At 49.4% G+C, this 20,882-nt stretch overlaps 9 protein-coding genes across 9 annotated transcripts; 3 read left to right on the top strand and 6 right to left on the bottom strand.

The window, feature by feature from the left end:
* Positions 1-35: 35 nt before the first annotated feature.
* Positions 36-662, bottom strand: N7481_001086 (uncharacterized protein; the record flags this gene model as incomplete). Its single annotated transcript, XM_057260305.1, has 3 exons — positions 36-270; positions 293-503; positions 524-662. 3 exons carry the CDS (start codon positions 660-662, stop codon positions 36-38), a joined length of 585 nt encoding a protein of 194 aa, XP_057128137.1.
* A 24-nt stretch (positions 663-686) lies between these two features.
* Positions 687-919, bottom strand: N7481_001085 (uncharacterized protein; the record flags this gene model as incomplete). The annotated part of the gene is made up of 2 exons (XM_057260304.1): positions 687-835; positions 865-919. 2 exons carry the CDS (start codon positions 917-919, stop codon positions 687-689), a joined length of 204 nt encoding a protein of 67 aa, XP_057128136.1.
* A 592-nt stretch (positions 920-1,511) lies between these two features.
* Positions 1,512-3,888, bottom strand: N7481_001084 (5-methyltetrahydropteroyltriglutamate--homocysteine S-methyltransferase; the record flags this gene model as incomplete). Its single annotated transcript, XM_057260303.1, has 2 exons — positions 1,512-3,807; positions 3,878-3,888. 2 exons carry the CDS (start codon positions 3,886-3,888, stop codon positions 1,512-1,514), a joined length of 2,307 nt encoding a protein of 768 aa, XP_057128135.1.
* Positions 3,889-4,988: 1,100 nt separating this feature from the next.
* N7481_001083 (uncharacterized protein) lies at positions 4,989-5,513 on the bottom strand (the record flags this gene model as incomplete). The annotated part of the gene is made up of 3 exons (XM_057260302.1): positions 4,989-5,121; positions 5,204-5,348; positions 5,411-5,513. The coding sequence occupies 3 exons, from the start codon at positions 5,511-5,513 to the stop codon at positions 4,989-4,991; spliced, it is 381 nt and encodes a 126-aa protein (XP_057128134.1).
* Positions 5,514-6,317: 804 nt separating this feature from the next.
* N7481_001082 (putative importin 11) lies at positions 6,318-9,804 on the top strand (the record flags this gene model as incomplete). The annotated part of the gene is made up of 7 exons (XM_057260301.1): positions 6,318-6,488; positions 6,548-6,648; positions 6,700-6,837; positions 6,904-7,916; positions 7,971-8,443; positions 8,497-8,685; positions 8,749-9,804. The coding sequence occupies 7 exons, from the start codon at positions 6,318-6,320 to the stop codon at positions 9,802-9,804; spliced, it is 3,141 nt and encodes a 1,046-aa protein (XP_057128133.1).
* A 336-nt stretch (positions 9,805-10,140) lies between these two features.
* Positions 10,141-12,386, bottom strand: N7481_001081 (Zn(II)2Cys6 transcription factor; the record flags this gene model as incomplete). The annotated part of the gene is made up of 2 exons (XM_057260300.1): positions 10,141-12,279; positions 12,330-12,386. The coding sequence occupies 2 exons, from the start codon at positions 12,384-12,386 to the stop codon at positions 10,141-10,143; spliced, it is 2,196 nt and encodes a 731-aa protein (XP_057128132.1).
* Positions 12,387-13,488: 1,102 nt separating this feature from the next.
* Positions 13,489-15,281, top strand: N7481_001080 (sugar porter family MFS transporter; the record flags this gene model as incomplete). The annotated part of the gene is made up of 5 exons (XM_057260299.1): positions 13,489-13,674; positions 13,724-14,234; positions 14,284-14,544; positions 14,608-15,135; positions 15,184-15,281. Coding segments are annotated over 5 exons (1,584 nt in total), but the record flags the coding sequence as incomplete, so codon positions are not given.
* A 422-nt stretch (positions 15,282-15,703) lies between these two features.
* exg1 (glucan 1,3-beta-glucosidase) lies at positions 15,704-17,104 on the bottom strand (the record flags this gene model as incomplete). The annotated part of the gene is made up of 3 exons (XM_057260298.1): positions 15,704-16,494; positions 16,553-16,935; positions 17,031-17,104. 3 exons carry the CDS (start codon positions 17,102-17,104, stop codon positions 15,704-15,706), a joined length of 1,248 nt encoding a protein of 415 aa, XP_057128130.1.
* Positions 17,105-19,241: 2,137 nt separating this feature from the next.
* Positions 19,242-20,477, top strand: N7481_001078 (NAD(P)-binding protein; the record flags this gene model as incomplete). Its single annotated transcript, XM_057260297.1, has 4 exons — positions 19,242-19,275; positions 19,328-19,689; positions 19,860-20,151; positions 20,212-20,477. The coding sequence occupies 4 exons, from the start codon at positions 19,242-19,244 to the stop codon at positions 20,475-20,477; spliced, it is 954 nt and encodes a 317-aa protein (XP_057128129.1).
* Positions 20,478-20,882: the final 405 nt, after the last annotated feature.

Genomic DNA, 20,882 nt, shown 5'->3' with positions numbered 1-20,882 from the left:
ATCTTCGCTGGAATGATCGAAGGAAGATACAGATATTAAAAGGCCATTATCAGCATAGCGGTAGCAGCTACCAAGGCAGTCATGCTCAAATCTCCTCCAACGTGTGGACCGGCCGAGCCCTTCGCTCCAGTAACACCATCCTTGCCCGATGAAATCTCAACAATGTCATCCGGAGCAACGTCCTTATTTCGCTTTGCTAGTGAGATTTGGTCATTCTCAAGGTCAAATACCGAGTAAACCTGGCTAATCCGATGGTTGCGCTCTCGCTGACTGAACTGCAGGTCAAGTTCACTCGTCCCATTCATCCGGGGCAGATACATTGCCTAGCTGTGACCACAAGGCCTCTGCCACCAACTTGGGCACGTATGTCACAAACCAGGAGGTGTCTAAAAGAGCGTCAAGTGGGAACTTGTCCGAGGCCTGGCTGGACCCATTGGCCGAGCAGCCATCCATGTTGATACGAAAGGACTTTGAGAGATGGGAGACATCAACGATGGGAAAGGCTTGCAAGGAGCCATTATACTTTGATTTCCAAGGTTGTCAATACCGCCGAGCAGTATATTATCGGACCAAAGACTGAAAGCAGGAGAATTGATGGCGCCGGCATTGGCTAGTGCTTGTGCCAACGAGGTGGGAGACTTATTTCCGTATCCCAGATTCATTAGGTCTATCAGAATAGATTGAGATTAGTGATGTGACTCGACGGGACATGGATATTTCTTGCAGTCTTGGTTATCCCACTTACTCGTGCCATGGGGCTTTCCTGTGACAATCCCCATTTTCATGTCATTCACCGTAGCACCGCCAATCATCAGAGTGTCGGACACAAAGTCACCTCAATTGATACATCCGTAATATTCGTACGCGTAACTTTCATCAAGCTTCTTAGCAGTGGTTGAAGCTGACTGATTGTAGCCATTGAGCAATTGATACTACGTCTGGGAAAAGCCTCGATCAGCAAGAAAAGCCAAATACAAGAGGGCGACAGAGGACCAAAGGAAACTCCGTTCGCCAAAAAGGTCAGCACAACGCAAGACCGAATTGAATGGAGGAGACAAATACCCAGCGGAAACTGCCAGACTGCTTGGGGGCGGGGATTTCTAACTACGATGTACTGTTTACGTGTGGAAAGGAACATGTTGATGTAGCATGAAGCTCGAAATATTATTCACAGCTGATTCTACAATAGAACAAAGTTCTCATTCTCCAGGTCCAAGTGATAGCAACTGCTTCACAAGGACGAGAGAATCAAATTGTTGAAAGATTCGGCACCTAATAGGCGGCACCCATGTTGAAATCGTTAGTTATGTTGAAACTCCGTAAACCCGCTTTTGGTGCCCTCTAATCCGCAAAACCCGTTTGAAACCGAATGTTGAACTTTTGGTATCATCTTCGTAATCGTCATAAAACAAAACTTCCCGTGCCAGGGGCGGCGGGTTGAAATATGCCGCCCCATCCAATTAACACATTATGGGAAATGAAACAAGGAAAATGGTTTGTACCGCTCAGATTTACTGGGCGTACTTCTGACGGTAGAACTTGGCGGCAGCCACGAGCGACTTCAGTTGGCCGATGGTCTGAGCCTCGGTTCTGGTCTTCAGGCCACAGTCAGGGTTGATCCAGAGCTGCTCGGGCTTGAGGAACTGGAGCATCTGCTCAATACGCTCCTTGATCTCCTCCTCAGTGGGGATACGAGGGGAGTGGATGTCGTAAACACCGGGGCCGATGTGAGCGTCGAAGCTCTGGTCAAGGAAGACCTTGAGCAGCTTAGCATCGGACTTGCTGTTCTCGATGGACAGAACATCGGTATCGAGGGCAGCAATGGCGTGGAAGAAGTCCTGGAACTCGGAGTAGCAGAAGTGAGAGTGGATTTGAATGTTATCCTCAACACCGGCAGTGGCCAGCTTGAATGCATTCACGGCCCACTTAATGTAAGCCTCGCGAGCAGGGCCAGTGCGCAGAGGAAGACCCTCACGAAGGGCAGGCTCGTCGACCTGGATGACCTTAACACCGGCGTTGGCGAGATCGATAACCTCATCACGCAGGGCCAGAGCAAGCTGCTGAGCCTGGACGCTCTGGTGGACATCGTCACGGGGGAAAGACCACCGAAGGCAGGTGATAGGACCAGTGAGCATACCCTTCATGGGCTTCTTGGTGAGAGAGACAGCATAGGCACTCTCCTTCACAGTCATGGGAGCCGGGCGGCTGATGTCACCGACAACGATAGGAGGTCTCACGCAGCGGGAACCGTAGCTCTGAACCCAAGCATGAGTGGTGAAAACGTAACCCTGGAGTCTCTCACCAAAGTATTGCACCATGTCGTTACGCTCGGGCTCACCGTGGACCAGGACGTCCAGGTCAAGGTCCTCCTGGAGCTTGACAACGTGCTCGATCTCCTTCTCGATGAACTTCTCGTACTCCTGAGCAGTGATCTCACCCTTGGTGAACTTGTTGCGCTGGATACGGATCTCCTGGGTCTGGGGGAAAGAACCAATAGTGGTGGTGGGGAAGAGAGGGAGCTTGATGTCCTTTGTCTGCAGAGCAATGCGGGTAGCAAAGTCAGACTTGCGGTTGTGGTCAGCCTCGGTGACCTTGGACTGTCTGGCCTTGACAGCGGGGTCATTTGTCCGGGTAGATGTAGCGCGGCTCTTCATAGAGGCGGCGTTGGCTTCCAACTCAGCGGCAACGGACGCAGGGCCCTCGGTGATAGCCTTGGCGATGACAACAACTTCCTTGACCTTCTCGCTAGCGAAGCTGAACCAGTCACGGACCTCGGGATCAAGCTTCTTCTCGCTCTCCAGTGTGTGAGGAGTGTGAAGGAGCGAGCTACTAGTGGCCACACGCACGCGCTCGTTTCCGAGCTTCTGAATGGCCTTTTCCACGATCTCTAGGGCGTTCTTATATGACACCTTCCAGATATTGCGGCCATCTACAACACCGGCGGACAGAGTCTGGTTGGGGCCCAGGGCAGCGACAACGGTGTCGAGCTGCTCGGGGTTGCGGACGAGGTCGACGTGGATAGCATCGACGTTCTGGACGTCCTTCAGAACCTGAATGTTGTGGACGATGTCTCCGAAGTAGGTGGCAAGGGTGATCTTGGGGGCCTTGGCGCCGAGGTTGCCAAGAACATCGTAGGCGGGCTTGAAAGCAGCCTTCACCTTCTCAGCCAGATCCAGGACAAGAACAGGCTCGTCCAATTGAATCTTCTCCGCACCGGCAGCCTTGAGCTGAGCCAGGAGGTCGACGTAGAGGGGCAGAAGAGCGGGGAGGAGGTCAATGGGGTCAACGTTCTGGCCACGGTCGGCCTTGGCGAGAGCCAGGAAAGTAACGGGACCGACAACGACGGGGGTGGTCTTGATACCAAGCGCAAGGGCCTCCTTGAACTCAACAACGGGCTTGGGGTTGGCGTTCAGCTTGAACTGCTGGTTCTCCTGGACAGCGGGCTTGACAATGTGGTAGTTGGAGTCAAACCACTTGACCATCTCCAGAGCGGGGACATCGACACCATCCTTCTGGTGACCACGGCCCATGGCGAAGTACTCATCGAGAGGGTCCAGCTTGTGCTGGCTGTAACGCTGGGGGATCACACCAAAGAGCTGGGAGTGGTCGAGGAACTGATCGTAGAAGGCAAAGTCGTTGGAGGGGATGGAATCGACACCAGCAGCCTGCTGGATCTTCCAGTGCTCAGCACGGAGACGCTTACCCTCAGCGAGGAGGTCATCGCGGGAGATCTTGCCACCCCAGTAAGCTTCAGTGGCCTTCTTCAGGTCACGAAGTCTACCCATACGGGGGAAACCGAGAACGGCGCTAGAAGAAGAGGTCAGTCAAACAGAATTCGATGGAAGATGGGGATAGGGGATTCGGATGGTAAACATACGATTGAACCATTCTGACGGATGTGTGTGAAGTTGAAGGGGGGAAAGAAAGGAATAGGCGGGGTCTTAGCAAGGAAGAAGATGAAAAAAAAACCCAATGCCTCTTGAAGAAAAGAAGAGGAAGAAGGAAGAAGGGGGGGGAAGAAGAGGGTGAAGTAGGAAGAAAAATGGAGGGGGAAGCAAGAGGGACTAACCCCAACGGGATAGAGGGGCAGCTGTGGGATTCCGTACGGAGGGTATTGGGCTGTACAGACCGGGGATCACTTGCGCCAGCACTGACTAGCATTGACCAGCACTGGAGAAGAAAAGTGGGGGATGTGCTGGAGAGTACCCAGAGAATACCCAGCAAATAGCGGTATGGCCGGTGCACGGGGTAGTACAGATACCGGTACAATACCAGGGATTACCAGTTAATTGGCAATTGATTACACCCCACCAGAACAGCCCGCCGATCACGGAGTCGGATCACGCCATTCGAAGACGATAAGCGATAGTCTCAGGTACTGTTAGGGTGGAATATTGTTAGAATATTCTTAGAATATGCCTAGTACAGCATAACTTACTGAATTCGTTAGTATTAAGTTGCTTACTACGAACTCAACTGATGGTCGTTCCAGAGACAGCCATCTCTACACACGTCAGCCTGGCCCGGAATGACCTCTAGCCTGCATTGCATGGCTTATGCAGCCTGTGCCCGTCCCCTCTCCGCCTCGGGCTACCACCTAGACATGCACGCCGATCCCACCAATTGATCCATCACTTCTCGAGGAGATACCAGTCGCTGGCTGTCAGGCTTTTAAATATGCTCAAACTGAATTTTAGGACCTTAAGACTTATACAGAGGCTTGCAGGACAAATCCACTAGCGGTCAGGCTGGTTGCCATGTCAATCTATTCAATCTACCCAAACGTAAGTAAACTTTTCCTACACAAGTGGCGAAAGAGCGTTGGGCTTGATGGACCCCCGTGCCCCGCAATCAGAACCCCTCAGAAACTTCTGGGATGTTGTACTTTTGTACTGTAGCCAAATGGCAAATGGACTGAACATTATCGATGCTTAAAGGCTAGTCGTAAAATACATATCGTCAGGATGTCCGAATCGTAGTGTACAATTTTATTGCGCAACACCACGGCGCTTCAGATCCTGAAGATTAGGGACTTCTTGGTCGCCAGGGCGACGCTCGGACTCGATCTTGACGCTGTCCTCAGGGCCACCCTTGCCCTGGAAATCCTTTGCTTGGGCAAGTCTAGACAAATAATCGTTAGTCTCCAGCATATCCAACGAACGATAGTATTCGAAGAGTCGAATGGGCAGAAAAAAAAACTCACCTGCCACGGTCATCACGGGTACCGCCCTCATCTTCGGGGATCTTTCGGTGGTCGCTACCAGAGGCGGTGGCGCCAGGACCATACTTGACATTTCCAGCTTCTGGGAAGCGCTTCTCAACTAACTCATTGACGCCGGACTCTTGTGCTATCAAATTGTTAGCGTCCATTGAGTCTCATTCCAATAGAAAAACAAGTCTTGCGACATACCTGAATCACTCTTGGGGCCAAGACCCTGCTTAGCCTGGTAGGAGTTGAGGTCTTTCTCTGCCTCATGGGCGATGCGGAGGTTGTCTTCGTTGGAGGTAGACATAGTTTGAGCTTTATAAAACTGGTAGGATGCACTCGAAAATGTTTGATTAATGTTCTGAACAGAATACTTGTTTCAGCCAGACTTGGAGGTAAGGCCTTGAAATATATAATGCACAACTCTATAGTCTGATATCATCCGAGTATCAATACTACTGGTAGTATTCTGATAATTTGGATGGAGCTACAAGTTTGCATCACGGATATACATCATATACCTGTAATGCTCTTTTTAAGAGAACCCGCCAATGAGAAGGATGCGATCATGGCCTCCAAGATCTTGTTTGGTCAAAGTTGGCAGCTATGATGTATACGATAGCTTGCGTTCCATGTACTGCTCCTCAATTGGAGGGTTCAGGTTAGCCCATACCCACGGCTCGACTGGGCTCCCCTGTACTTGGTCCCGCTAGTTTCTTTAGTCAAAATTTGAAGGGATGCTTGGGCAGAGCCTCTCCGGTGGAGCGGGACCTGTTAGATATCAGGAAATCGAGCAGGGAACTCACATTGATGATAGACGTGACTTCATTGGCTCCACTCAATGCCCTAACTTGAAGATTCCCAATTTGGCCACTTTATAGGGTCCAGCCCTAGGGCTCGGAGGCGGGCCGGAATAACGATACCCCGCAATGAGGGGAGCTGAAGCGGCGGGATGAATGAAGACATCTGTTGACAATCGCGACGCGTCTCGTTGCTATTCTCGATCGACTCTGCCGAGGTGCCATAGCTAAAAGCTTGATAACCTCGTCGAATCCGACATCCTGGTGCAGGGCCGAGCACCTTAAGTGATTCCAGGAAATATACCTTCGCCATGGTCAAAACAGTCTCGATCGAGGTACCGGGGGAGTCCAACCCATTGAGTCTACAGAATGTTGTGAACTCTTTGGTTTTGGCTTCAAGCTCAAGTCAGCAGCAGGTCCAGACGGGAACCAAGCAGCTACAGAATTGGGAGCGGATCCCCGCATACCATGCCTTTCTCCAGGTCGGTGGAACATACTTTGGGACATGCCATGTACAGGGCTGATATTTGATATACGATAGGATGTATTTTTGGACCATTCCGCCCCTAACGAAGTCCGATATCTCTCCATCATTCAACTAAAGAACGGAATCGACAAGTACTGGCGCAGAACGGCGGCAAAGTATGTTTCAGAACAACCGGAACGCGAGACCAACGCTGACTCGGACAACAGTGCAATCGAACCGGAAGAAAAGCAGAAGATCAAGACGAGAGCTCTGGATGCTGGCATTGTTGAGCCATCTCGCCCGCTCGCTCTTCAAAATGCGTTGATGATCGCCAAGATCATGCGCTATGAATTTCCGCAAGACTGGTATGATCTATCTCCACGATCGCAATCTACTGTTCCTACAGTTATTTGCTCACATTTCCCTCATAGGCCCGATGCGATGACCGCTATCATCAACTCCCTTCGTCACGTATTCCAAGCCGGTGCGAACCCACTCCAGCTTCCTCGGACTCTCCTTATCCTCCTACAAGTCATCAAAGAGCTATCAACTGCCCGTATCCAGAGAACCCGAACCCACCTCGCTTCCGTTACACCTGAGATATTTCAAGTCGTGGGGAAAATCTACATGGACAAGGTGAACCAATGGGCAGGGATTTTGGAGCACGGACGATCGGATGAGGGGGCGCTCTTAGAGATCACCGAACAGAGTCTCATTTCCCTGAAGGTCCTTCGTCGCCTAATGATCTCGGGATTTGAGCACCCTGGTCGCGATCAGGACGTGCAACACTTCTGGGAGTTGACGAACGAGCATCTCTCCAAATTCTTGGCGTTTGTTGACCAGCCGGGTCGACTGCCCGAATCAGTTCATACGATGGTCGAGAAGCACGTTCTGCAACTATCGAAACTGCACGTGGAGATGGCAAAGAATAAGCCTGCATCCTTCGCTTTGTTTTCTAACTCAATCGCCCTTGTCAATGCCTACTGGGCGTTTGTTGTCAAGTTAAGCCCGAACTATGTCAACCTTGGATCTGATGCTGAAGCTGACGGGCAATCACTACCCGAAAAAACTGCCCTGCGGGCTCTCCTTTTGATCCGGGCGTGTTCCAAGATGGCCTTCAACCCAGCTCAGACCTTCAAATATCAGACCCCGGAAGATAAGGCGGAGCGAAAAGAATCTGTGGACAAAATCAAGTCTCAGCTATTCACCCAAGAGTTCGTGGTCAGCGTCATGGAGCTCATTGTTACTCACTTGTTCCGCCTAAGAAACGTCGATTTTCAAGAATGGGAAGAAGACCCGGAATCCTGGGAGAAGCGGGAAGTTGATGCCGATGCTTGGGAGTATTCCGTCCATTCTTGCTCAGAGAAGCTCTTCCTTGACCTCGTCACTCATTTCAAAGACTGGCTCATTAGCCCTCTATTGAATGTGTTCCAATCCTTCGCCAGTGAGTATTTGATTGGCAAACATATTACGTGAAGTATACTGATCAAGTCTCCAGCTACCGAAAATAAGAACGTCATGCTGAAGGAATCGTTGTATTCTGCCATCGGTTTGGCAGCTGCCAGTCTAGAACAGCATCTAGACATCAATGCGTTCCTCCAAAACACCATGATTCCCGAAGTCCAGATTCAAGAGCAGGAATATCGACTTCTTAGAAGGCGGATAGCTCTTGTCCTTGGCCAATGGGTGCCCATCAAGTTCGCCGATATGAATATGGAGTCTGTCTACCAGATCTTCCAACACTTGCTCAACAAAGACGATCCCTTGAATGACCTGGTCGTCCGCATCACTGCAGGACGTCAGCTATGCAACATCCTTGATACATTCGATTTCAAGGTTGAGACATTCTTGCCGTTTGCCCAGCCGATCCTCGCGAGTCTCATGTCGCTCATGCAGGAGGTCGAATTATCTGATACGAAGATGGCATTGCTGGAGTCGGTGCGGGTCATCGTCGTCAAAATGGAACAACATGTAAGCTACTTCCCATCCACAAATTTGGACAACACTAACATCACTCGGTCTAGGTTGTGGTGCTATCCGATAGTATCCTCTCGCCCCTCCCACAGGAATGGGAGAAGTCCGGCGAAGAACATCTCTTGAAACAGGCGATTCTTACTCTCCTTACATCTCTCATCCATTCCATGAACCAAGAATCCGTGCGATACCACCCAATGATTCTTCCTCTAATACAAAGCTCCATTGATACAGGTTCCGTAAGTGCCTACGTCTTTAAAAGATTACGGTTGTTTGATTCAATTCTAACTCTCAGACTGCAGGAAACCTATATATACCTAATGGATGAAGCATTAGAGCTCTGGGCGGCTGTAATGATGCAAACAACGTCGCCGCCTTCTCCCGAGATCCTCTCGCTCTTCCCTGCCCTCTTCCCGATTCTGGGAGATGGCACAGACAGCGTGGGTCAAGCTCTCGAAATCGTGGAATCCTACGTCCTGCTTTCACCGCAAACTCTCCTCAGCGACGAAATCCGATCGAAGCTTTTATACTGTCTTCATGGCCTTCTCGAGCCCATGACGAAACAGCGATCTGGCGTTATACCTCGTCTTGTCGAAAGACTCATTCGTGGCGTGGAGACAGTTGATGGTGGAAGCGAGACCGCCTATAATGCAATTGCCCAGTCTCTTCTCGAAACAAACATGCTTCAATCCCTTCTTAAAGGCCTATACAGTGCCCACGAAGCTAGCCAGACCACCGGACCTAACAGGAAGAGGTCCGATGTGGATGGCAAGGTCGAAACGGAATACTTTTCCTCTATTGCTCGTCTTGCTCTCGCTAATCCTACACTATTTGCATCCGCCGCAACGGCTGCGACCTACCAGGCTGAAGAGGAATTATTCACCTGGCTCCTTACAGAGTGGTTCTTCCACTACGACAACATCGCATCCGCCAGCCAGAAGAAGCTCCACGTCCTCGCCTTGACCCAACTCCTCGCCCTGAAGGGCCCCGCCTCTGCCCCGCCCCCTTTCATCCTAAAGTTCTTACAAGACTATCTCACCGTCTGGAACGCGCTTGTCGTTGAGCTAGCGGAAGGCGGAACCGACGAGAACGCCGATTACTTAGTCTGCTGGAACGCGCCCGCAGGTTCCGAGACAGCCCAGGCTGAAAGCTCGGGCGTTGAGAATGCCGAAGACCGTCGCCGCCGCGAATGGAATGACTCAGATGCCACCCATCGCTTCCCAATCCGCGACTTCGTGCGTCATCGCCTGCAGGAAGTTATTGCTGCCTGTGGTGGTGCGCAGCGGTTCCAGGAAGAGTGGTTGGTCAATGTTGATTCGGATGTGGTGTCGGCTTTTGGTGGGTTGGGTCTGATTTAAAAAGAGCATTGATACGTAGGGAGCTGGGTGATGTTATGTCATGCATTCTGGGAGTTTCCTTTTTCTCTTCATTATTTTAGAGTTCATTTTTACATACCCTCTCCAATGCATTTAGATTATCCGTTCATCATAAAGCTGGAATTGTACAGCATTCGAACTCGTGTCATAAAATCATATAATATACTGTGGTGTCACCTCATTCATCTAAGGCGTCGTACCCGGGGGAAATTCTGAAAAGAAAAGCTGGTCATTGCTCCTAGAAAACAAATCAGCATCGCGTTGCCAAGTATGAAGTAGTTACTAGTGCTTAACAGCACTAATCGCAAAATCACAAACTTACCACATTTGCTCCTCAAAATACACCTCCGGCCCCTCAAACCACCCATTATTACCAGAAAACATCTGAGCGAACGATTCCTGGCCGACCGGATCCGAGAAAGAAGGCATTTCCGGTACCATAGAGCCCAGCTCTGCAAGCACTGGACTTGAAAATCCATCTCGCAACCTCTCCAGCGTCTCAAAACAGCGACTGGCAAACGGGCTCAACTCAACCATACTCTTTATAATCGCAATCGCTTTGTCGATATCTTCCTGCCAGCCTTCCGAGTGCGGAGACTGTGGCTCATTGTGCAGGAGTATTACAGGGACCAGGGTTGCCGAGAACAAGAAATATAATGCGTACCAGCAAGCCATGCGTGTGTGGACTGCGGTACTCCAGAAATTGTCTATGCTGATGATGGTTTTGTGTGACTCTTTCAGACATCGCTCGCAGGCTTTGTCGATGTATGGCTGGTCTGGCGAGGGTTCAAGTTCCGGGATTGGGATTGAAATTCCGGCGAGTGAGGCTGTTTGTTGCTGGTTTATCTGGAGAGCTTTTTGGATGAAGAATGGTCTGTAGATTATGAGGCGGAAGTGTTTGTATCGCCAGGTCATGATGGCGTGGGGAAACTGGTGTTTTTCAGGAACTGTTGCTGATTCCTTGTAATAATCTGGTACGAGGTTCAACCATTTGGCTATGTAGAAGTCGTCCCATTCGAGGACTTGTTTGGCCGTTGGTGAAGGTTTGGATATAACGCGGTTGTAGATGTGGTTTGTCAGGAGGTGAAACTGTGACTGGACGCGGACGTTTGTGTAGATAGTTGGGACGTCAAGGTTTACAGGGGCAACCTTTGCAGAGGCTGTCAGTTCGCTCTCTATAATATTGAGAGGTAGCTTTGTGTCGATTCCGGCAGAAGGGATTGCTAGAGGGCGACTGAATGTTATAGTCGAGCCTGCGTCGAAGATAAAAAGACACCACCAAGTTCGCCGACGAATTTCACGATATAATAGGTTTCCTCCCACGCTAGGGTGGTCTTTATGAAGACCCAGTCCGTAGGCCATGCGAACCGCTAATCCGAGGTAATTGTGACTCGAGTTGGGACGGTCGCGCTTCTGTAGGTAGTTCGAGATCAAGCATAGACTCTGCACCAAGGTCAAGCTGCCGACTTCAAGTATCTCAACAGAGAGATGCGACCGCGCACATTGATAGAGGATAAGGTCATCATCGTTAGAAGCCGTGGCGGACATGAAGGCGCCGATGGCTGCAACGATGTAGATCAAGATCTTGCTGTGTTTGGGCCGGGGCACGATCTCATGGAACTGAGCCATGAATAATCCTTGATGAACCAATGGATAATTTGTATGGTATTCCTTGAAGTAGCTTGTGATATATGATTCGATTTTATGAGAAGGAACTTCGCTGCGGGCTAGCCTTTGTGATGACTCGCTGCTCGGTGTGGATGTCTTCGGCGGTGGTGGGACAGATGAGAAGGGAAACGAGAAGTGGCTTTGAATGAGGCGTAGAAGGGCCGCCCCAGATGCTAGTCCAAGATACCCTGGGCGTTCTTCTTCGATCGAAAGTGCGGCCATGCCGTCGAGGCAGCTCTGTGCTTCGGTGTCTCGTTCATCCCAGTCGTAATCAGCCCCATTCACTACGGGGTTATCTGCAGCGGCTACCGGATGAATGTCAGTGGAGAGAGACTCCTCAATGTTGCTGTCGGATATGAGTATTTCAAGACCAGGCTCAAATATCGTAGGTTCAGTTTGGGTGTAATCGGGCGATCTGTTATGGCCTTGGGTAGGTTCCTCCGATGCGACCCGGGGCCTTTTCAAACTTCCGGACGGCGCAGTATCCTCGCTCTTTATATTGGACTGGTCGTGTTCCTGGTTTGCTCCGTTTCTCGCTTTCGCCAGCTCGGCATCCAAATCAACGTCGAGGCCATGGTCGCGGATTATTTGAGTCGCGATGCGGAGGGATTCTTCGACTTCGGTCAAGTATCTGCACCCCGTCAGTTCACAGATCCAAATGCCTCGAGCTTGAGCTATAGAGGCTACATGTACATACTTGCGCGTCAAGGGACTGCGCGTCGGCCTCTCATATAAGCAATGTCGGCGCCATTGGAGGCATTGCGCGCACACAGGTAGTTCGCGTGAGCACTAGAAGCTATTATCAATTCTTGTCCCGGGGTGAGATGACTTGCACTTACCCGGGCCTTTCTCCGACGACACTCTTTGCACGCATGCGACTTGACCGTTTCGCTCATGTTCACAGGCCGATGAATTCAGGATTGAGGAGTGGCACCATGAATTCTTTCCCCTCGTGGGGTGCGGGGCGGGACGATCGCAGTTGTTCCGATATCATGACGGACACGCCACCAATACCGAAAGGGTAGATCATGCGAAGTGGAGACTATAAGGAAGGCAAATTTGCCGAAACGCGGACCTACTTTCTCATCCGGTTCGCATTTGGGTGGATTTTCCCGCGGTGGCTGTAATGTTGGTTCGGGAGGAACTCCGAGTGAGGGACTGGTCTTACTATTATCTCTTGTTGAAGGCTATCTATCTAAATCTATCGGAAGATACCAGTGATGCAAATTTTCAGGAATGTTCGTATTGCCTTCCCCAACCCCTGGACACCCGACAGGATATCCAACATACTTGCAGTCTGATTCTCTGAACTGTAGAAGTCGAGTAAGGTTTGCCAGAGTCGAATAGTTGTCAACCTTCAAAACTAGCTTCTTGTCTTCGGTGAAATAAACAACCTGAAAATATCGTTCAAATGTTCATATCCATGATCAACTGCATGTCCATAGAGTCTAATTTTGCTAAAGGCTAATGGATAGCTTTCCATTTCGCTAGCAAAAAGACGAGAAAGTCGGATCATGTAGAAGCGAAGAGCTTTATATTCTCAGATGACTTAAAATTCTTAGGTCATTGCCTCTTTACGGGACTCTGTCGCCCTGTAGACTTCTTCAAAGCAAGGCCAAACCCCCATGGGGAAGTGGGGTGTCGACTTGCTGTAAACCCGACATGGCGAATGACCGTCCTCGCCGAGGTTATGCAGATCGGGGTTCTGTCACCCTAGTTTGCGGGTGATGTGATGGTATGATTCGATACCTACCAATCCTTGTTTTCAGTCGATTCTTCCAAATGGAGAGTACATCCTAAGTGGACCTGGGGAACGAAATCTGGGGTTGACCCAGTCATCGATCATCGAAGGTCTTCCGTGCCCAATCCCTTAAAAGGAGCCATATCCCCGGCTCTGAGTTTCAAGATCTGCAAGGATCTGACCAAATAATCAAATCCCCACCGGTGCGCAATAAACCTGACTAGCGAAAACAATTTACCATTTATACCCAGGAAGCAATGCCAGGAGTTGTCGCTGATTCAGCGATGGCTGGTAATCATGCTATCGAATATGGACCAGCCGGATACAAGGGATTTCTCAAAGAGATCCGAATCTTTGGTCTGGCATGTTTTGCCACGATTGGAGGCTTTCTCTTCGGCTACGACCAAGGAATCATTTCCGGCGTGCTGGTCATGCATAGCTTTGTGAGTTGTGATCAATAAGCTGAACGCATCGACTCTAATATACGCCTAGAAAACTCATTTTCCCAATCTTTCCTCCGACGCCGCCCTCGAAGGATGGGTCGTTTCGATTATGACACTCGGTGCTATGGTTGGCGCCTTCATCAACGGGCCCATATCGGACCGCTTCTCTAGACGTTGGTCAATTTTGATCGCGAATATAATCTTTCTGATCGGTTCCGCGATACAGGCTGCAGCAGAGAATGTTGCCATGTTATTTGTTGGCCGATTCATCTTCGGCGTGGGTGTTGGTATGTTGGCAATGGTTTGTCCGCTTTACCTTTCTGAGCTTGCGCCTCCAAATATTCGAGGATCTCTGGTGGCGTTGCAGCAGCTATCTATCACATTTGGTATCATGACAAGCTTTTGGATCAACTATGGAACTCAATATATTGGGGGCACGGGTGTTGGTCAAAGCCAGGCTGCTTGGAGACTTCCACTTGCGCTCCAGTGCTTTCCATCTATAATTCTTGCAACCGGCACATTTTTTTTGCCATATAGTCCACGATGGTTGATGAATCAGGGTACGATTTATTGCGAAACAAAAACTATGAGATACTAATCTCTCTCTAGGCCGTGAAGATGAAGCGCTACATACCTTAGTAAAGCTGCGACGCGTCCCCGAGACAGACCATCGTTTACAAACAGAGTTCCTCGAGATCAAAGCAGCCCGCATGTTTGACCAACAAACTAAAGACGAGAAGTATGGCAAAGACTCATCCCGATTTCTTGTTGCGCTGCAAGAATACAAGGAACTCTTCGTCGCACCTCATCTGAGAAGGAGAACTATGGTTGCATGTCTTTTACAAGTGATTCAACAATTTACGGGCATCAGTAGGTTGCTCTATTGAGAGAGCAAAGACAACGAGCGTGCTAATAACTTTATCAAATTGATAGATGCTATAATTTACTACGCACCTCAATTCTTTGAAGCAATCGGACTCAGCGGAAACTCGGTCAACCTCCTAGCCACAGGAGTTGTGGGTATTGTCTTCTTCCTTTCTACCATCCCCGCGGTCATGTATCTGGACAGATGGGGCCGAAGGAAGACATTGATGTATGGTGCCACCGGAATGTCTATCGCGCAATTAACCGTAGCTACTTTGTACGCCGTGTACAAAGACACCTTTAGCTCGCATCCTTCCGCAGGTTGGACCGCCTGCGTATTTGTGTGGGTGTATATTGGCACATTCGCCTTTTCCATCGCCTGTGTTAATTGGATCATGCCTTCTGAAATGTTCCCACCTGCGATCCGAGGTAAGGCCGTTGGACTTGCAATCGCATTCAACTACCTTTCCAATTTTATCGTTGCATTGATCACTCCGCGCATGCTGGAGAGCATTACTTTTGGTACATTCTACTTCTTCTTGGTTTTCTGCCTTGTTCTGGGAGTTTGGACGTACTTCTGTGTTCCTGAGACGAAAGGTAAGTCCTTGCTATTCCTGGATATCGCAAGGTACTAATCATCAGCAGGGGTACCGATCGAAGAAATGGACAAACTATTTGGCGGTAATGACGGCGAGGGAGATCTGCGGAGGATTGCCGAAATCCGTGAACAGCTTGGAATGGGAGGTAATGGGGGTCTCAAGAGTAACCTGCTTCAGAAAGAAAAAAGCAGCGAGCATGTTGAAAATTCTGCTTGAAATGACGGATGAGAAACAAAGGGCTAGTTGGCCAAGGGTAGTTTCTTGTAGTCTCCTCCGTGGCCCTGAATGGCCACTACGCTATACATGAGGTTCGGTTTATGAGCTTATCAAATGGAATCCATTCAAGACTACGGAAACGAGTAGAAAAGTATCAGTTGAGAAAAATTGGTAACTAGGTTGAATTGAAGCCTATTTAATGATAAAGCATTGCCCCTAGCGACTCGAAACACCAAACTCCATATGGCCCTTTCACGGAAAGGGAAACTCCAGAAGACAATTTAAAGGGATAAAAAGAAAAGCCAATGTGAAAAATGAAAAGGGGGTCAACGCAGGTCAAATTTCGCCGATCAACATTGGCCAGGGAACTTGCGGTCGACAACGGGGTTAGGGAAGATACCACCAGCAATCTGCATCTGCATATCCCACTCGGGGGCACCCTCGGTCTTCCAGGTCCAGTATAGCCAGCCGCTTCCCTTCTCATAGGCATCCAACTGACCCTCGATAAAGCGACGGATGTTGTCTCGCTCCTCTCCAGAGAGGGTGTCGACAGTGCCGACAGACTTTCCGTCACAGCTACCAATGGAGCTGCTACCGGGGTAAGTTCCATCATAGCGAGAACCGATGCCTTTTCCATTGAGGTATTTGGCACAGTCGGTCATGGCACCAGTCCATTCACCAACAATGGTCCACTTGTCACAAGTCTCAACGTGGTCGCTGACAAAGTTGCAAGCAGTGCGGACGTGGTCGCTGGCATCCAAAGCAAGCAGTCCGCTGTCGAAAACTTCGTAGTGATGGGTATCCATCATGACATAATTGGCGCCGGTGGCGACGTTCAGGAAACCATTCCACGACTCGGTGGGCAGGAATCCATCGTGGAGCACAACAGTGGTATCTTGGCTAGATTCGCGAGCAACACCCCAGGCGTCGTAGTAATATTGCTTGAGGCCATCCTCGTTGATACCTCCAGGAACGTTGGGCTCGTTCAAAGCTTCGATGGCAGTGACAACGTCAACATCACCAGCATAGCGCTTCGCCAGCTCCCGCAGAGCATTCTTGGCTTGCTCGGTGGTATCACCTTGCTGCCACTGGATAGCACCACGCTTTCCACTGTTGTCGAACCCATTCTGGGATCCGGGAGCTAATACAGTTTTGTCAGTTATAATCGTTGGACAACATCGACCCGAGTATCCACTTACCACCGTGTAGATCGACAAGAACCCTGAGGCCGGCACCACGAGCCCAGCCCACGGCAGCGTCCAAGTACTCCAGTTGACCGTCAACATATGGGTCACCCTCGATAGGAGCCAATGCCCAGTATCCAATGGGGATTCGGACATGATTCATGCCGGCAGCGGCAATCTGGTTGAAGTCATCGGCAGTCACAAAGGATGCCCAGTGCTGAGAAAGCACAGATCGACATTGGTCCGCGCCTAGTGTCGCACACAAAGACCACTCATCAACAGCGGCATCGCCAGCATTATCGAAGATGGAAGGGGTGATCCAAGGCTCCAGTACCAGCCAGCCTCCGAGGTTGACACCACGAACCTTGTCATTTCCGTAGGCAAATCCGGGATCGGCACTGCTTCAAGTTAGTTTCCAGATTGCATGATCTCCAAGGACTTTCATTTTGCTTTGCCTTTGGAATATTTCAAGGCTAAAGCTATGTAAACTCACACTGCAGGAACGGCCAGGCCAAGTGCTGCCAGGGACAGCCCCAAAAGGCTCTTTTGCGAGAATCTGGATGACATACTGACGATATATCTAACACTAACAGTTCAACCCAGAAAATAGGAGGCTGGGTTTCTGGAATGGAGTGAAAGAATGATTGTGTCAAATGGCATGGAGAACGACCGGTATAAGTAAACTCTATCTCGATACTGAGGGTTAGATTTGGCCGCATGCAGGTGAAATGGCAGCTCGGTGCCTGAGAACGGAAGCGACGAAGCTGCTCAGGAATGATAGATCACACACCTTTGGCAACCTATGTGTAGATCTTATCTTCACGAAGTGGCCACGCGTACCTGACAGCTCCCGGGAAAGGAAAACAACTCGGCCGCAAACAGACAAGGGTGGGTCCTGGTACTCTGGGGTATGGGGTCGATGAATGGAACAATGCCTTTATGGATGGTGAAAGAGCGTCTGGTGGAGCGACCGCTTCAAACAGTGAAAAACTTTGGTGGGAGGTCATTCTGTGAAAGTATTTTATTTTGCATAGGTGCCCAGGTGAGGTTGTAGTGAAGGCAGAGTCGCAGCGGTGAGGGGGCAAAAGAGGGTCAGGCTTCGACCAGCCAACAGAGGATTTACAAATTGAAATGAGGATTGGCGGGCAGAAACAGAAGGTTTAATGGCCGCGTGATGAATTTCTCGTACGAGTAAACCCGCATGTGCGAAGTGACGAGGAAAGCGCGGTTGACTTGCCCAACTTGAAGTTAGGGTTAGCTCTCTCTCTCCTCTCCTCTCCTCTCCTCTCCATCTCGACCATCAATCACATTTGGCCAATTGGCTATGCGTAGACTTCCACTTTCAATATTTGACTCAAAATCATATTTTCCACTTGATCACTGGCAAATATTTAATCGTGTGTTATGCCATAATGACAATGTGAGGCGGCGGAGACAGAATTGCTGTTTGCGGCCAGAGAGCAAGGCGGGGGCCAAGCAAGGAGATCAGCACGCGTGGTGTTTCTCCGAGGAATGTTAGAGAGTGAGATCGATCGCGATCTCGATTCTCGAATTATTTTTGCTAGAGGAAAAATATCAGTGACAACGGTAGATTCAATATCTACCCTCGCTGGATTTCAAGCGAACTTCATTGTGCTCTGAACGACCTCGGAACTGTTGGTGTGCGACTGGGTTAAACACCGAGAAGATAGAAAAACAATAACACACTTGAATGTTTGAAATTTTCCTTTTTCATGCTATCCCATCACAGATGACCATTTCACACCTGTCAGAGCCATGTTTTTCTAGGGTGTTCCCGACTGGACATGCATGGTATTAGCAGTGCGCTTCCGTTTTCGGCAACATATAGCTTTTTACCCCGACTGAACCGCAACGACGGCCTATTGGCCATTATTTCGCGTCACATGGATCACTTCGATTGAAATTTCAATTATTCCCAGCGTTGGGTTGGATCTTGAAAATCAAATCGGCTCTCTTTCTCAGTAAATCCCCACAAAATGCCAGAATCCGGACTTCGAAGTGTAGGACTCGGAGTGGCCACAGCTTTTTGTAACCTACGACATCGACAGGAATGTTGACTGGAATGTGAGGTCCGTTATATCCCAGTTTTATTGGTTCCACCTGAGCACTGTTCTGGTATGGCAGGCCGGGTGCCTGGATATGGTGATGCGATCTCTACTTGAGCTCCTAGTTATCGGCCAATGTGCACGAAGAGCCGTGGCGTTGGGTATACGGCTCATTTTTTTTTAAAAAATATTTTTTGCACTTTTTGTGCCGAATTTAAAAAGAAAATAAGTCTCATTACCAGTATGTAAACTGTGGATTCGGTACCGACCACGGAAATATTAGGGTAGATGGTATCTGACTAGGTCTTCGCCTAATAAAGCAGAATTTGAAAACTGTTCACACATTTTGGTGCCGGCTTTATCATCACGATTTCTACCTTGAGCCCGAATATCGTGATCAAAAGATAACCCTGCAAGCTGTGATTTCCAACCATTAACTAATAGCGGTACCCGAAGTCTCGGTCATAGCATCATGATTCCTAATCGGCGGTTCAAAATGTTCGGCCGAACGCTCGGTGGAAGGATGTATAAAAGTACTACATGCTCGCAACAGCTTCAAGATTGATAGTCTCGCATTAAAAGGTGAAAATAACCGTCGAGAATACACTTCAAACATTCTTCAACTTCATTATATCAAAATGGTCAAGATTGCCATCGCTGGAGGATCCAGCAGTGAGCATTACTCCTTTTACACCGCGACTGGTACTGGCTAACGTATAGACAGCTGTCGCCAACGAGATTATTGACGCTCTGGTTGCTACTCAGCGACACGAAATTGTCATTTTTTCTAGAAAGGTTCATAATACACCCCTACTCTTCTGGGCAGCTGAATTGATAATTGACATGATAGTACAGGATATACCGACTGAGAAGACGGCCCTGGGAATAACCTGGAAAAACACAACCTATCAAGATAAAGACCAGTTGGTCGAGGCTCTCGACGGAGTGCACACGGTCCTTTCTTTCCTTGTGACGCAGGAGGACCCAGCGAGCATCGCTCAGAAGAACCTCATCGACGCTGCAATCCAAGCAGGTGTTAAGCGATTTGCCCCTAGCGAGTGGGCCTGGTACATTTCCCTTTTGCTAGTCATAGTTTCAAGCATTGATAGTTTATAGTGCCGGATTGGAGCACATAAGCTGGTACGCGTACAAAGGGGAAATTCGCCGATACCTCGAAGCGCTGAATAAGGACAAAAAGGCAAGAGATAACTAAATTTTCGAGATTGGCAGCTTCTAACTATCAATTCTTTCAACAGGTCCTTGAATACACGCTATTTCAGCCGGGCACATTTGTGAACTACTTAACACATCCTTATCAGTCCGCTAAACACGTTCCTTCGATGGAGCTCTTCTTCGACTTCGAAAATCGACGTGCTATCTTCATGGACGACGGTGACAATGATCGGATGTCCTTCATTACTGTGCAAGACTTCACCAAGGTAATTGTCCAGGCTGTTGAATTTGAAGGTGAGTGGCCTGTTATTGGTGGCATTCGAGGTACCGACATCTCTATTGGAAATTTGATTGCGCTGGGCGAAAAAGTTCGCGGTATGTTCTCACTTCCGACAGGAGTTATTTCCGACAGCTGATGGGTATATCCCACGTTAGGTGGCGCGAAATTCCAGGTGGAAAGAGTGAAGGCACAAGACCTTCAAAACGGAACGTGGAGTACCTCATGGGTCCCGAGGATCGATCATCCTTCAATTCCCCGAGAGCAAATCGACGCGATGTCGAGAATCGTCTGTGCCGGAATATTACTAGCCACCCACGATGGTGCCTACTCTGTTTCCGACGAGTGGAATCGATTGCTACCAAGCTTTCAGCCAACCCCTATTGAGAAATTTCTGGCGGAGTCGTGGCATGATAAGCCCTGAAGAATACTGACATGGTCGCTACTACGTATTCTTCAGATTAGTTGGATCAGATGACAAGTAAAATGCATATTCATTACAACCCGTAATATTCAAAGAGTGGCTCGAATTCAAGTTACATCCAACTATACTGGCAAAGGAACCACCTGGGCAGTTACAGCGATCCATCAGCGGAGGGTGGTCAGTAGTTGTATATACGAAGCACGCACAACCTGCGTTGCGTCTCCCGAGGTCTTCAAAGCCTGGTGACTCTTTTCCCCCGAATATTGTCCAGTCCAATTCCACTAGACTATTCAGGGGCTACGGGACCAAAAATACTCTTTTGCCCCTCTTGACCTTGCTGTTGCCCACTATTTGAGCATATCCCGAGGTCGACTTATTCGTCCGCCGAGCTCGGGCGAAGCGGCC

The sequence above is a fragment of the Penicillium waksmanii genome (genome assembly GCF_028829765.1).
Source record: "Penicillium waksmanii strain IBT 27052 chromosome Unknown utg000001l:1.0-4852451.0:1.0-4856178.0, whole genome shotgun sequence".
NCBI lineage: Eukaryota > Fungi > Ascomycota > Eurotiomycetes > Eurotiales > Aspergillaceae > Penicillium > Penicillium waksmanii.
The sequence above is the reverse complement of the archived record's forward strand: the minus strand, read 5'-3'. Positions and strand labels throughout refer to the sequence as shown.